Source organism: Vipera berus (assembly GCF_964194415.1).
Source record: "Vipera berus genome assembly, chromosome: 3".
Classification (NCBI taxonomy): Eukaryota; Metazoa; Chordata; class Lepidosauria; order Squamata; family Viperidae; genus Vipera; species Vipera berus.
Window position 1 is genome coordinate 206804296 of NC_138204.1, and position 16823 is coordinate 206821118.

At 40.5% G+C, this 16823-nt stretch overlaps 1 protein-coding gene across 3 annotated transcripts in view; it reads right to left on the minus strand.

Annotated features, from left to right (window-relative positions):
• ADCY8 (adenylate cyclase 8) overlaps positions 1 to 16823 on the minus strand; it is a 136893-nt gene that overhangs the window by 53533 nt on the left and 66537 nt on the right. For all 3 annotated transcript variants that reach the window (XM_081322743.1, XM_081322742.1, XM_081322741.1), the window contains exons 6-7: positions 13033 to 13191; positions 8726 to 8996 (exon numbers count right to left, since the gene is read on the minus strand). In XM_081322743.1, coding sequence (XP_081178869.1) covers positions 8726 to 8996; positions 13033 to 13191 — 430 coding nt within the window. The remainder of the gene's footprint in view (positions 1 to 8725; positions 8997 to 13032; positions 13192 to 16823) is intronic.

The following is a 16823-nucleotide window of genomic DNA, read 5'->3' on the forward strand; positions in this document are numbered from 1 at the left end:
TTATAGAGAAAAGTAGTAGGAGGAGGGGTGTAGAAGTGCCATTTTGAGCTCATAAAGGAAAGATGGGATAGGAATCTACAAAATAACAGGCTTGGAAGGGACCTTGTATATATATATATCACAAATGCATGAGTGCATGAGTGCTCAAGCAGGAGACCCTATACCAGGGGTCTTCAAACTTGGCAACTTTAAGACTTCTGGACTTCAACTCCCAGAATTCCTCAGCCATCCAGGCCTGGCTGAGGAATTCTGGGAGTTGAAATCCACAAGTCTTAAAGTTGCCAAGTTTGAAGACCCCTGCCCTATACCATTTCAGACAAATGGTATATAAAGAATAAAGACCTTACAGATCAAGACAACATTAGCACCAGCTCTAGGGAAATGTTCTTTATTCTTCTTCAGAGAGTTATGAAGGTTTCTTACTCTAGAGTCTAGGCACTGGATACAAAAGAGCAAAGCAAGATAGTTTACATGATAAAGCTTTAATATCAAGGATGGAGATATTTTTTTAAAAAAGTAGGACTAAGTTCATGCAGAGAAGGAAAATTGAGATTGTGTGATTTTTGGATCTGCCCTAGCAAAAGGGGAGGCGGTGTTCGGTTGACTTTCTTCCAGACTGACTCATAGTCCATCAAGAGAGGCAGAGAAGACTGGTGTCTTAGGGCATTTTAACCTTTTCTTCTTTAATTTCCCTTGACAGCCTTCAAAAGCGATTTTGAAGACATCGCTCATAGAGGGAGAGAGAGATGGAGAGAGAGAAAGTCACAACCCACACATTTTTAAGCTGCCAGACTTTCTACTTATGAGTTCAGAAATCACTTCTTTATCTTTTCAAATCATTTCAACAATCTTTCAAATTGTTGAAAATGCTTCCCGGAAAAACACAACCACACCTCCAGTGAGCTACAAGGAATGTTGGAGAGATGTCTGAGATGAAAAGTTGCCTTGAACAGAGCTTCTATCTCCTTCCCTTCATCCCTGAGGAATTTCAAAGTGCTTGCTTCTGTTTCAATCCCCCTAAATGTTGTTGACTTTTGAGACTTTTGAGATATCCATTCCTGTTCATCTACTGGACCCAAAGTTTTCCACAGAATGAGGAGGTAGGTGGATCTTAGAAGCCTAACATCCACCCCTTTGGTATGTCCATGAGATGACAGAAGACAGATATAAAAGGGGCATAGATAATTATCATGATGTAATGATGTACAAAGGGACATGGTGGCTCAGTGGGTTAGGATGCTGAGCTTGTGAATCAGAAGATCGGCAGTTTGGTGGGTCAAATCCCGAGTGCCGCGTAGCAGAGTGAGTGCCTGTTACTCGTCCCAGCTTCTGCCAACCTAGCAGTTCGAAAGCACGTAAAAATGCAAGTAGAAAAATAGGGACCACTACGGTGGGAAGGTAACAGCGTTCCGTGCGCCTTTGGCGTCTAGTCATGCCGGCCACATGACCACGGAGATGTCCTCGGACAAGCGCTGGCTCTTCAGCTTTGAAACGGAGATGAGCACCAGCCCCTAGAGTCGGAAACGACTAGCACGCATGTGCGGGGGAACCTTTACCTTTTACCTTTAATGATGTACATTTTGACATGTGCATCATTTTCTCTCCTTCTCTTGGAGAAACTCAACCACATCAGAAGTTCTTCCATACATTCCCTGCTTGTCACAATGATAGGTTTCAAAGCTGAATGTAAAAGTCCTTTAGGCATGACTTATATAGACAAATCTCTCTCTTTCAACAAAGGACTGCCTGCGATCCTACCTTTTCTGATATTGTTCTACGATGTTGCTTAACCAACGAGTTTTAAATATGCAACAAGGTCTGACGACAATCAGAATGAGGACAAATGAGGATGTCTTCGGTTTGGGTAGGAAAATAACAGACAAAAATCTACCCAACTATAGTGGTAAACAACATTTTTTTTTTACCTCTATCAGTTTGCACATCAATGAAGATAAGTGAAGTAGAGGAATCTGAGACTGATTTTACAGAACAGGAGTTTTGTTTTGTTTTTAACCCAGAAGGCAGGTGCATTCAATCTATCAGTTCATCACATACCGGTAGATGGAAAACCATTCTTCTTACTTTTTGCCGTAACCCAGGACCATCAACTACTTGGAACATTTTTAACCAGAGGAAGCTTGAAAAACTTCAGTTTATGCTGCAAAATTTAGGGGACAAATGGCTGGCTTTGTACCCCAGGCTAAACCCTCAACCCAAACTCAGTTCCTGGGTTTTCACACGTTACGCCAAACAAATGAATGAGACTGATTTTTTATTTTTTTTATTTTTTATTTTAATTCCATTTATATCCCGCCCTTCTCCGAAGACTCAGGGAGGCTTACAAGCTTAGCAGTAGCCTTTATTCTATGTATATGCCTGCTTATTAGGGCTTTCACACACCCCCAAGCGGCATTATTACAAAGTCAGCTTAATTGTCCCCAACAATCTGGGTCCTCATTTTATCTACCTCGGAAGGATGGAAGGCTGAGTCAACCTTGAGCCTCGTGGGATGCGAACCTGCACTAATTGCAGGCAGCTGGTGTTACTTAAGGAAGCATTAGCCCACTGCTCCACCAAGGCTTTAATGTACTGGCTTGATTCATATCGCATAGTAAGAAAAGAACTGGTTACTAAAGGACCCAGATTGTTGGGGGCAATTAAGCTGACTTTGTAATAATGCCGCTTGGGTGTGTGTGTGAAAGCCCTAATAAGCAGGCATATACATAGAATGAAGGCTACTGCTAAGCTTGTAAGCCGCCCTGAGTCTTCGGAGAAGGGCGGGATATAAATGGAATTAAAAATAAATAAAAAAATAAAAAATAAAGCACCGTGAGCCACAAATTACCTACCTCCATTTTAGTTTGATCTAAGCAAGGCCCGAATAATGATGGCATGGCTTGGAATTCTTTAAGAAGGGATAGTGGAGTGGAGAATGGGGAATGAAATGTATAGCCCAATATGCCACTTATTCTTGGGAGAGAGAGAGAAAAAAAAATCTCTGTGAAGATATTAAGGTGAGTGTTAACGATTATTATACCCAGTGCTTTTTTTGTAAAAGAAAAAGGTGCCGGAACTCACACATGTCATACAACCCGCCTTGCCTACCCTACAAGGTTCCCTCCAAAAAAGGTGCCGGAACTCCATTCTGAGCGTTCTATGAGAAAAAAAGCCCTGATTATACCAAATGCAGCTATTTTCTGCTGAGTTAAACATGGTTTAATTTAATAATTTAATAATTTAATTTGTATACCGCCCTTCTCCCGAAGGACTCAGGGCGGTGTTCATACTTGGTTTATTATGCATGGCTGCAGTTTTGCAAAAACTCATCTCAGGTGAAATCTGTAATGGGTCTCAAAAGGAAGCAAGGAGCAAACTAGGATCCAGAGCCAGTTTGGTCTAGTGGTTAAGCCACCAGTCTAGAAACTGGGAGGTTGTGAGTTCTAGTCTGCCTTAGGGATGAAAGCTGGCTGGGTGACCTTGGGCCAATCACTCACTCTCAGTCCAACTCAACTTCCAGGGTTGTTGTGGGGAAAATAAAAGGAGGAAGAAGAATTTGGTAAGTTTGCCCCTTTGAATTATTTGTAAAAATAAGAAAGCCTGGCTATTAAATAAATGTATTACATCAATAAAATCATTTACATATACATTATGAGCTCTATCTTATCTACTCCCCCAATACACACAGTGTTGGAGGATTGAAAAAGAAACAGCAATGGATTCACTCTCAAGAGTGATAAATCAATAGTCAAAAGCTTTAGAACAGGGGTCTTCAAATTTCACCCTTTTAATGACTTGTGGACTTCAACTTCCAGAATTCCTCAGCCAGCGTGCAATGCTCTGTGTAATCCTCAAAATGCCATCTTCTATCATTTCCCCCCCCCCAAATAATTTTTAGAAACCTGCTTTTCAAACTTCAAAAGGGGTCAAGACCATTGTTCTATTTTTAACTCTGTGATTATATTTAATTATAATTCTCTTTTTATCTATATTTTTAATTAGTTTTAGTTATTTTGGCATCAAGGGGAGCAGAATTTCCATAAAGTTTAGTACTACGGTATTAATATTTTTATTTTTATCAAACAGGCATGCGTAGGATTTGCACTGAGGTATGCAATGGAGGAATGAATGTTTCTGAAATACATTTTCTAAATTATAATGACAATTTTAATTTCTAATAAACACTCAGAAATGCCAGCATAGTAGGTAGCTGGGATGTTCAAAAGAGCATAGCTTCTTCCCAAAATATTCCAGAGAAATTTTCCCACCCAAAATGGGTCAGTCTAAATATTCCACAGTCCTTCATCCAACTTGAAGCCATGTAGACAGAGTACAGTCAACAGATTCCTGTACACAACTAATGTGGTCCCCCAACACACTAAAATGTAAATCTGGATTCACAAGCCTCAAATCTGTATTTATGGAATAAACTATGCCCAAACAATCTCAGATGGCTGAGACCACTTTGAATTCTAAGGTGAGCCTGGATATTCACAATGTGGCAAAACACAAATAATCATCCAGTCACATTTTAAATAATAATGGTTATTGTGTTGTGGGTTCTGGACCGCATGGCAAGGAAGAGGCAGATGAGTACAGCATGTCAGCTCTTTATTGGTGGTAGGCGTGTACTGAACAAAGGGGGTTACCTGAATCCCTTATATACCTTGCCAGGTACCTCTCTGGCCAATCCATCCATCTGTATCTCCCACCGAAAACCCTTCAGCCAATCCAACCACAGCACAGTGCCTCCTGGTGGTATTTGCAGAGCTGCTGCTCACACCCCATACATAACACCAGTAACAACAATAAACTAGGGGTGAAATGATAATAAATATAAAAACTAAAGGTGACTAGGAGTGACTTGCTAGTGATATTCCAGTATCTGAGGGGCTACCACAAAGAAGAGGGGCTCAACTTATTTTCCAAAGCACCAGAAAGCAAGGCAAGAAACAATGGAGGAAAAACTAATCTAGGAGAGAAGCAACCTGGCATTAAGGAGAAACTTCCTAAGAGTGAGAGGAATTAACTAGTGCAGGGGTCAGCAACCTGAAACAGTGAAAGAGCCACTCGGAACCGGTTCCCTCACAAAACGAAAAACTGGGAGCCGCAAAAAATATGTGCGCATGCGCATACATGCAAGCATGCGCAGAACAGGGTTTGACTGAAGAGTGGAGCCAAGGCGAGATATGCACCTACCCTGCATATTTGAATTGATTGGCTGAACTTTTTTAGTCCCACTTTTTTTTTTGGACTGCACATGGCAGAGGACTGGGAGCCGCAGGAGACGGCTGAAAGAGCCGCATGCGGCTCCGGAGCTGCGGGTTGCAGACCTGTGAACTAGTGGAACAGCTTGCCTTCAGAAGTTGTGGGTGTTCCATCAGTGGAGGTTTTTAAGAAGAGACTGGGCAGCCACATGTCTCAAATGGTATAGGGTCTCCTGCTTGAGCAGGGCTTTGGACTAGAAGACCTCCAAGGTCCCTTCCAGCTCTATTCTGACTGAAAATAAACAACAACTGGAGCACCTCTTGAAAACCATTGGCATTGACAAATTCACCATCAGTCAATTGCAAAAGGCAGCTTTACTCAGAACAGCTTACATCCTGCGATGATATCTGTAATACCATCAAACATCTAAATTTGCTTATTCCAGGTCCTTGGGAAGGACTGGATAGGTGGACAAAAAACACCAAATCCAGTCTAAACATCTGGCTGACTGTGTCTAACCATTTAATAACTTCAGTGTACATGTCTGCTCATTTATAGGAGGTGACCAGGCTGAGCCCGAGGGAGGGGTTCAAATACGTCATCAGCCATGAGTCTCTGTGCACCTGCAAGAGATCTAAATCCAGCCCACCTTGAATGTCTTTATCTCCCGCTCATTTCGCTTGACTATTAGTAGTTCAGATTCTTGTGGAGAGCTTAAGCTTGCAATACATCTTTATACTCATTTAAATTTCCCGAATCTCCTGATTTCCCCAGCTCTTAACATCATTTTCCCAAATGATTCTGGTGGCCAACCGAGATAGAAATACCAGTATTACCATAAATGCACAACAAAAATAAGTAACTACACAACAAAAATAAAAAGAATGGTATCTGAGAACAACCAATGAAAATAAGCATATAATTATATCATAATTAATTAATTATAATTATGTTATAACTAATTAATTATAATCATATTGTATAATGCAAGGGTGTCAAACTCCCAGCCTGTGGGCTGGACGCGTCATCTGGAAGCAATGCCCACCCCATTGCTGGCAATGGCAAAACTGTCCTGATACGTTGCACAACGTCACGTGATGTCGCGGGTTTGACATGTCTGGTATAATATATAATAATAACAATCACTCACAGGGTCAACTAACCTCCTGACCTGTGTGCACAGGAGAAAAGCAAGTCTTAAGGTCATCTGAACGACCACCAAGATCGGGGCCAACCTAATCTCAGGGGAAAAATCATCTTCCAAAGGACCATGGGTATGACAGACAAGCCACCTCTAGCATATTGCACAAACCCAACCATTATTTGCTCTGTCAGATAACGGTTTAGTTTCTAACAAAAATCAGATGAAGCAATCCATCGTGTCATGACTTGACAAAATCAAAGGGTGAGAAGTGTTCATAAGTGATTGAATAGAAATGAACCCTTCTCTTTGCAGAAGTAATGAGTAAATAGTTCCCTATATGAGGCGGGAAAATGGAACCTTGATGTTTTCCCCAGTGTAATCACTTTCTGGACGTAGAGACAAAGAATATGTAAATAACTCTTTTGTCTCTTATTGCTTCTTAGATGACTGGATGGACCTCCAGAAACAATGAAAATCAACTTGATAGGAGGGCCAGGATGCCCAGGATAAACTGACATTTATTTTTATATTTAATGAGGGGGGATGGGCTTGGGTTTCTGGGTTGTTCTACATGTTGTAACAGAACTTTTCTTTAGCATTGGAAATGGTTGAGAATCTTGGTTGCCTGCAATGGGTATTAATGTGATGAAAAAAATGGAATGACAAATGTGCCATGCTGTTTTGCTGCAACTGCCTTCCCTTACTTACTTGCCTGTTGACATCACAACCCAGGTGTGAAAGGGGTGGAGTTTGCAAGGCAATAACCTGATGCATGTTTCATCAGCTGTTCACTTCTGTGGACCCTCATGATATTGCATTGCAGGGAAGCATTGAGTTTCTCATCTGCTACATGAAGAGCCCGCAAGGGCAATCACCACTTGCCCACCTGCGAACCTTAAGGCTGCCTTTAGGACATTCATGGCCAAGTAACATTAGGCAGTTTAAGTTGGTATCTATCTCTCTACCCATCGATCCAGCTACCCATCATCTATTTACCTAACCATCTTTCACTATCCATCCATCCCTCTGTCCATTTATCTATCATATATCTACTTAACAATCTTTTTTTCATCCATCCATCATCCATCCATCATTCTATCCATCTAGCTGTTATATTCTATCTATTTATCAATCCACTTATCATCCTTCTACCTATCTGTCTGTCTATCTATCTATCTATCTATCTATCTATCTATCTATCTATCTATCTATCTATCTATCTATCTATCTATCTATCTATTCATATATACATCCATCCATCTCTCTATCCGTTTATTCATCATTTATCTACCTATCTTTTGTTAACCAACCAACCATCCATCCATCCACCCATCCATCTAACCATCATGTTCTATCTATCTATCTATCTATCTATCTATCTATCTATCTATCTATCTATCTATCTATCTATCTATCTATCTATCTATCCATATATACATACATCCATCTCTCTATCCATTTATTCATCATTTATCTACCTATCTTTTGTTAACCAACCAACCCTCCATCCACCCATCCATCTAACCATCATGTTCTATCTATCATCTATCTATCTATCTATCTATCTATCTATCTATCTATCTATCTATCTATCTATCTATCTATCTATCTATCTATCTCTATCTACAGTATCTATCATCTATCTATCTATGTTTCTGTCTCTCTATCTCTTTATCTTTCTCTCTATCTCTACCTATCTCTACCTTTTCTCTCTATCTCTACCTATCTTTCACACTCCATCCATCCATCCATCCATCCATCCATCCATCCATCCATCCCTCATTTATCTTCCTATTTCTCACTAGACATCATATCTCTCTCTCTCTCTCTCTCTCTCATGCATCATCTATCTAAAGTATCTATCTCTGTTTTCATCCACCTCTAACTACTTATCCATCCATCCATCCATCTCCTCTCTCTCCCCGCTCTCTCAATCCAGCCATTGTTCCATCATCTCTCTTTTTTCTCTCTCTCAATGAAGCTCTGTCAGGCACCCATGCGTCCACCAAAATAAAATTAAAAGCCCCACACATTAAGCCTAAAACATGCCTAAAATCTACAAGACACCCGATTTGATAGTCTGGAATTACAAGTCTTCAGCCACCATGTTTTGATGGTGTCTGCCGCTCGTAAAAGTCTCTCGCGCTTCCTGTGGAACGGAGCGATGACCTCTGATGTGTTTCCAGTTCAGCTAACACTCAGAGACGAGGGACAGTTTCCAGGTTCGGATATGTAGCTTAATTCTGCCCAGCAGCAGTGTTTTTAATTAGCTGTTGTCATTTAGAGGAAAGGCTAAGCCAACATTTCTTTCCTTGGATATGGAAATGAAGTCAAAGCTAAGTGGCAGGTGATATTAAAGAGGAACGTTAAACTTACATGCTGCTTTCCCACGATGTTATCAAAAGGAAGCTCTGGGCTCCAGGATCCTTCAGTGAACGTCGCTCCGCTGTTTCTCCTGTCTGAAGAAGGGATAGACTCTTTGACGATGTCTTCAGGTAAAGTCAGCAGGCTTTCCTCGGGCTGTTTGATCAGGTACGTTTCGATGTTGTGCTTCCTCAAAAATTCATTGCGTTCTTTGCCGTGTCCTTCCTCCACTTTATAATCCCCATTGAGGCAATCTAAAGTCGCTTTGGATATGTGGATTCGCCTACGGAGAGGAAAAGAAGGAGCAGGATGGATGGAAGTGAGGCACAGCTGGGCAATTCGAAGGAACACCAAGGCAGAATGTTAGCAATGAAGGATAATGTTTGTAGCTCAGGGTGGACACGAGGGGTCCTTGGTGCTCCCCAAGTTTGCCTGTTTTCTTGCAGAACTTTCATTACCCTAACTAGGTAACATCGTCAGTGCTAGTCAGTGATGATGTCACCTAGTTGTTGTTGTTAGCTGCGAAGTCGTGTCCGACCCATCGCGACCCTATGGACAACGTTCCTCCAGGCCTTCCTGTCCTCTACCATCTTCTGGAGTCCCTTTAAGCTCCTGCCTACTGCTTCAGTGACTCCATCCAGCCACCTCATTCTCTGTCGTCCCCTTCTTCTCTTGCCCTCAACCTTTCCCAGCATTAGGCTCTTCTCCAGTGAGTCCTTCCTTCTCATTAGGTGGCCAAAGTATTGGAGTTTTAGCTTCAGGATCTGGCCTTCTAAAGAGCAGTCAGGGTTGATCTCCTCTAGGACTGACCGGTTTGATCGCCTTGCAGTCCAAGGGACTCGCGGGAGTCTTCTCCAGCACCAGAGTTCAAAGGCTTCAATTCTTTGGCGCTCAGCCTTTCTTATGGTCCAACTTTCACTGCCATACATTGCAACTGGGAAGACCATAGCCTTGACTATACGCACTTTTGTTGACAGGGTGATGTCTCTGCTTTTTAGTGTGCTGTCTAGATTTGCCATGGCTTTCCTCCCCAGGAGCAAGCGTTTTTTAATTTCTTGGCTACAGTCCCCATCTGCAGTGATCTTGGAGCCCAGGAAAATAAAATCTGTCACTACCTCCATTTCTTCCCCATCTATTTGCCAGGAATTGAGAGGGCCAGATGCCATGAACTTGGTTTTCACCTAGTTAGGGTAATGAAATGTCTGCAAGAAAACAAGCAAGCACAGAGGGCACCAAGGACCCCTCATGTTACAAAATGTTTTTTTTTTGTGTGTGTGTGATATGGGATCCTCCCACTTGGTGTTGATCTTCTAATGTTATTAATTAATTAATTATTATTTTTTTTAAAAAAGATATCCCTCCTTTATTATTTTTATGAATGACTCAAGGCTTTCATGCTTAAGGCAGAACTACAACTCACCGTCTCCTGGTTTTGACCTTTGGTGTGCCTTAACCGCTAGATCAAAGTGGATTTTATTTTTACGAGTTTGTTTTATCGGTTTTTATTATGATTCTGTGTAGATAAGGACCACTTTTTAACTATGCCTCCATTACTAGCAGTAACGCTGAAATGGGCCTGAGGGCTATGTAATTTAGAGCATGTGGCAGCTGTCTGCCTGGATAATACGTATTGTTATTAAGCTATCAGCATCTTTTTTCAGAGAGACTTTTCTTGTTCTAATGACTGCAACAGTCCTGTTATGCAGAGATCAGTGACATGCAGTTGAGTTTGGCTAGCAGGGAGATAAAGGGCTTGATCTGGAATTATGAAATGTCAGAAAGAAAAATGAATCTATCTCTGAACAGAAGATCAAGCAGTCCAATGTCGGGACGCTATTATACTTCAGAGCATTATTATAAAAATCGTAAAAAGGTTGTTTCTGCACTGCAGAGCCAGGTGAATTTTATATCAGACCCAGGTTTTTTTATTTCTGCAGCTCGGAATATTCTAAAGAGAATTTTGCAAATTCTGCACTTATAGATGGCTTAGAAGTCTTCTCCAGAGGTGACATACGAAAACATACGAAGAACGATGGCAGGGATTGGGTATATCTACTCTAGTGAAAAGAAAGGGGTGACCTGATAGCAATCTTGCAATATCTCAGGGCCTGCCAAAAAGAAGAAGGGGGGGGGGTGTCAACTTATTTTCCAAAACATCAGAGAGCAGGACAAGAAATAATGGATGGAAACTAATCAAGAAGAGAACCATCCTAGAAATAAGGAGAAACTTCCTGACAGCTACAGCAATCAACGGCTTGGGACGGCTTGCCTTTAGAAGTTGTGGGTGCTCCAACACTAAAGGATTTTAAGAAGAGGTTGGACAGCCATTTGTGTTGTGGCTGTGGGCTGTGGTGGCGAACCTATGGCACGGGTGCCACAGGTGGCATGCAGAGCCCTCTCTGTGGGCACACACGCTGTCGCCCCAGTCCTAGGCCTTCAGCTGGGTTTTATAAAACCTTTTCACTTTAGGCCTCTGCCGCCATGTACAAAAAAAAAAGGTTCAATCAATCAATTTCAACTTCTCGCGGGAAAAAAAAGTTCTCATAAAGTTGGAATTGATTGATTGAACTTTTTAGTCCCACCCAGTCTGCCGTTACCACCGCAGCCACACCCACCCGATGGGCTATGCCCACCCAAAGGGCCACACCCACCCAATGATACATAAGTGGGTTTTGGGTTGCAGTTTGAGCACTCGGTCTCTAAAAGGTTTGCCATCACTGATATAGGGCCTTCTGCTTGAGCAGGGGGTTGGGCTACTAGAAGACCCCCAAGATGCCTTCCAACTCTGATGTTCTATGATGATGTACCTTGATTTCTTTGGTGAGAAAAGATGTCTAATAAATGCATGGCTGTCTGTGATATGTATGTGTATGTGTATGTGTATGTGTATGTGTATGTGTATGTGTATGTGTATGTGTATGTGTATGTATATGATACACACACATACATATACACATATACATAGATATACACCCAAAGCCATTTCAAGTAGTCCTCGACTCACAACCAGTTGCTTAGCAACCATTTGAGGTTGTAACAGACCCTTCTAGAAGATACTACAGATAGTGTTTGACGTATGACCAAAATTTCTGCTGCTAAGCAAGACACTTGTTAAATGAGTTGTTCCTCAGTTTATGACCTCTTTTGAACCACATTTGCTAAGTGAATTATTAAGTGAATCACGTGGTCATTAAGCGAATCTGGGTCCCCTTATTGACTTTGCTTGTCGTAAGTCAGCCGAGAAGGTTGCAAATGGCAATCACATGACTCTGGGACACTGCCAGTTGTCAAGTGCCCCAGTTTTGATCATGTGATCATGGGAATGGTACAAAGGTTATTAGTGTGAAAAACGGTCATAAGCCATTTTTTCAATGCTGGATCACTTGAAATGGTCACTAAATGAATGTTATAAGTCAAGGACTACCTATATCTGATTCTGAAATTCTGATGGCTGACGCCCCGCCCCTAGTCATGTGATCATATTTCAGGCCCTTGGTAACTGGACCACATTTATGGCTGTTCTTTGTGTCCCACACTCAGTTCATCATAATTTACAATATTTTGGCACCCAAACTGGCATTTACTTCTGGCTCTGGCCAAAATGCCTCTTAGCAAACAAGGGGTTTACTTAATGAGGATGGCATTCACTTAATTGTTGCCACACAAAAAAGTGTTGTAAAATCAGAACCATCATGACTTGCAATTACAATGATCAAGTTCCATTATAGTTATAAGTGGAGAGCTACCTGTAAAGTTCAAATGGAGAAGCTATGAAGAGGCTAGATCTCAGGAACATCAAGCCATATACATAACGTTCCCATATCTCTGCAACTAGAAGTCTGTGGCATGGGCTGAATGACACATAAAGACGTCCCTCCAAGACACCCAGGGCAGTGAGTTTCCCAGGGCTAAGCATGGACCTGAATTTGGATTTTCTCAGAATAAATCCAACACCTTCACCAATAGCCCATCCCTGTAGACCAGGGCTCTCCAACCTGGGCAACTTTTAAGACTTGTGGACTTCAACTCCCAGAATTCTTCAGCTATTTCTCAATTCTGGGAGTTGAAGTCCACAAGTCTTAAATTTGCCAAATTTGGAGAACCCTGCTGTAGACCACTGTTGGCATAAAACCCAATTGAGAAACTCTTTCCTTTTCAGAATCATGAGCAAATCCAAGAAAACAATGTTCAGAGAGACAGCAGTTTTTTTATTCCACACAGATGGGGCCCGGGAAAAGCCCAGACTTCAATATTCTTGCTGTAAAAGTAAGACTCAAAATCTAGAACATGATGGCATCATTTAACCAGATTCCACTTACCCAGGTATTCCACCTGACTCAAGTTTGTTTGCAATGTCTACATCCCATGACCAGACATCAAATTGCCATTTCCGCAGACCCAGGACCCCACACAGCACAGATCCAGAGTGTATGCCGATCCTCATGTCCACATCATGCTTTGTCCTTGACCGAACATACCTAAAAAAAGATTCAATTCAATTATATTATATTATCGGTCTCCCTTTATTCTTTGTTAACAAGCCAAAAAAAATTTACACAAATATGAGCTGCCACTGCTGTGGCTACTGCCTGTAGATGGCCTTGGGCTAGGCTGAAACAGGAAATAAGATTTGTCCCAGTCTGGGACTAAGCAAGTGTATTCTGAATGCTTAAGAAACATTTAACACATATCTTCCTTGCTTCTCAGCTAACAGAGAGAGAGAGAGAGCCTGTGGCCTAGAGGTTAAAACAATGACGCAGTCGGCCCAGGTTCGAATCTCAGAAGGGTATGGCTGACTGATGAGAACAAATAAGTTTGAAATGATCATATCAGTCTCTCTTTGTTAGCAAGCCAAAAAAATTATATATATATATATATATATATATATATATATATATATATATATATATATATATATATATATATGTGTGTGTGTGTGTGTGTGTGTGTGTGTGTGTGTGTGTGTGTGTGTGTGTATGTATGTGTATATATATGTATGTATATATATATAAAGAGAGAGACAGACAGACAGACAGACAGACAGACAGACAGACAGACGTAGAGATAGAGATAGAGATAGAGATAGATAGATATAGACATATAAATATAGATATAGATATAGACATAGACAGATATAGATATATAGAGAGATAGACATAGAGATAGAGATTGATTAGATATATAGATATAGATATATAGAGAGAATCCAATCTAAAATTACAGAACCATCATGATATTTAAAATAGACAACTCTTTCTATCTAAGGAATAGACAATATTTCTCAACCAAGAACTACGTTTTTTATTTTGGCTGCATGTTGAAGTTATCTCCCGAAAACACAGATGGTGGTTGCGTCCATGTGGTTAGAACACAGAATGTAGAATAATAGGGTTGGAAGGAACCTTGGCTGTATTCTAATCTAACCAAATGCCCATGGCAGAAGACCCTATACCATTTCAGATAAATGGCTGTTTAATCTTTTCTTGAAAATCTCCAGCGATGGAGCACCCACAACTTCAGAAGGCAAGTCCTTTTATTGATTAATTGTTCTCATTGACAGGAAATTTCTCCTTAATTGTAGGCTGGATGGCTCTTTGGGAAGCTTTCCTCTTTTACTTCTTGTCCTGACCTCTGATCTTTGTAAATATAAACACGTTACAGCACTGAAATATCTTCACCAAGGCCTTCATGGCTGCTCTATCGAGAGTCTGTGACATATTTTGCGACTTTTCTTTTACTGTTGATTCTAAAAAGCAGAAGCTATCCATCACTTTGATACCTTCATTGCCAGTTCTAAACCGATTATATTAAACACTTTGTGTTCCCCAAAACATTTCTAAATATGCGAAAATGAATATGCTGAAACTTTTAGAAAGTGGAATTGGATATGAATGGAGGCATTAAGATCCCATTTATGCCTATGGGGTTAATGTTATTAAAATGAATATTGTCCCTCGTTTGATCTATATCCTTAGCGGTATTCTAATGTTAACACCTAATGCAAATTTTCTTCACATTGCTAGGTTATTTAGGAAATTTATTTGGGATAGTAGGCCCCTTGAGAGATTCATTAGTTAAATTGAGATTATCTTTGGAGGAGGGTGGTTTTAATATATCTAATTTGCAAAAATATAATTGAGCTTATTTTATCAGCCATAAATACATAGAATGACAATTTATGGAACATTGTCTTTTATAGCCCATATTGGAAAGCTATTCCCTTTGCAGTCATGGCAAGTTCTTAGAACAACATAAAGCAGAAATGGTGCTTTTATTTTGAGGAGTGCAGGCTGTGAGAAAGTATATTGGGTGCCTTGAAGAATGTGCTTGGAAGGAAGAACAACAGATTTTCTCTGTTGGAGATGTAAAACCAGGAGGTTTCATTGCTCCGTATGACATCATCCTATGAATTCTTGACTCTTTTCTGGAATTACATGTTAATGAACATAAGCTGATTTATGGGGAACTCTTTAAATGTTGAAGATGTTAATGTGGAGGTTGAATTATATACCAAAACTCAAGAATTGGACTGTGAGGAATTAATAATAATAATAATAATAATAATAATAATAATAATAATAATAATAATAATAATAATAATAATAATTTAATTTAATTTAATTTAATTTAATTTAATTTAATTTAATAATTTAATTTGTATACCGCCCTTCTCCCGAAGGACTCAGGGCGGTGAACAGGGCAATACATAATAAAAAACAGGATACAAAAATTAAAAAGTGATTAAACAACTATGCCCGTAATTGATACATATTAAAAATTAAAACTAATTATAAAAAACCCAACCCCATCCCGTCAGACCAGGCCAGCTTGTTCAAAAAAGAAGGTTTTGAGATCGCTTAATAATAATAAGTTGGAAGGGACCTTGGAGGTCATCTAGTCCAACCCCCTGCTAAGGCAGGAAACCCTATACCATTTCAGACAAGTGGCTGTCCAGTCTCTTCTTAAAAACGTCCAGTGTTGGAGCATTCACCACTTCTGGAGGCAGGTTGTTCCACTGGTTAATTGTTCTAACTGTCAGGAAGTTTCTCCTTAGTTCTAGGTTGCTTCTCTCCTTGACTAGTTTCCATCCGTTGCTTCTTGTCCTGCCTTCAGGTGCTCTGGAGAATAGCTTGGCTCGCTCTTCTCTGTGGCGGCCCCTGAATTAGGGCGGCATCATGCACAGGAAGGGGTAAAAAGATCTTTACTGAGAAATTGGTAAAGTGATATTATTCCAAATATTAATGATTGGCTTTTGGAAATGCGTTACTGTTGTGTTCTTATTGGTGTTCTGCTTATATTTGGTATTTTCTTATGGGCTCCTTCTTGTAGCAACGAAGTTTGTCTCTGCTCCTGCTTCTGCAAGAGGCAACTGGACTTTCTTTGTTTTTGCTTGAATATGTTTTACTCCTCTTGATGTTACCTAGTTTGGATAATGAAACATCTGCAAGAAAACAAGCAAGCTCAGAGAGCACCAAGGACCCCTCATCTCAGCCCTGAGCTGCAAATATTCTTCTTTATTGAAGCACCAAGGTCAGCCTATCCCAGGTCCTCGGGAAGGACTCAAGAGGCGGATGAAAATGCCAAATCCAGTCTGAACATCTGGCTGACTGTGCGACCCACCATAATAATTTCTTAAACAACAACATCTGCTTATCCTAGATCCTTGGGAAGGACTGGCTAGGTTTACAAATCTGCCAAATTGAGAAATTGGAAAATTGATATTGTTCCAAACACTAATGATTGGCTTTTGGAAATGTGTTATGTTTCATTTCTCATCCAAGAAGTTTCTTTAGAACCGAAGAAGCTTCTTGGACGAGAAGTGAAATGTCTTCTAGGAAAAAAACAAACAAAGTAAGTCCAGTTGTCTTTTGAAAAAGCACCTTTGGGACAACCATGAGCTGGATGACTGAGATTCTCGATAGAAATTTTGTTCCTGCTCTAAACTAGATTCCAACAAGAAAGAAAGTTTGATGGTTCCCAGGAATAGTTTTCTGTGTGTAGCTGAACTGCAAACTCCACTCTGTTCTGGAATTCAGTACACAATCCTGAATCCAAGTTTCTTCAGTTCTGATCAAACGTCTTTTGCAATGAACATTGGTTCTATTTCTTT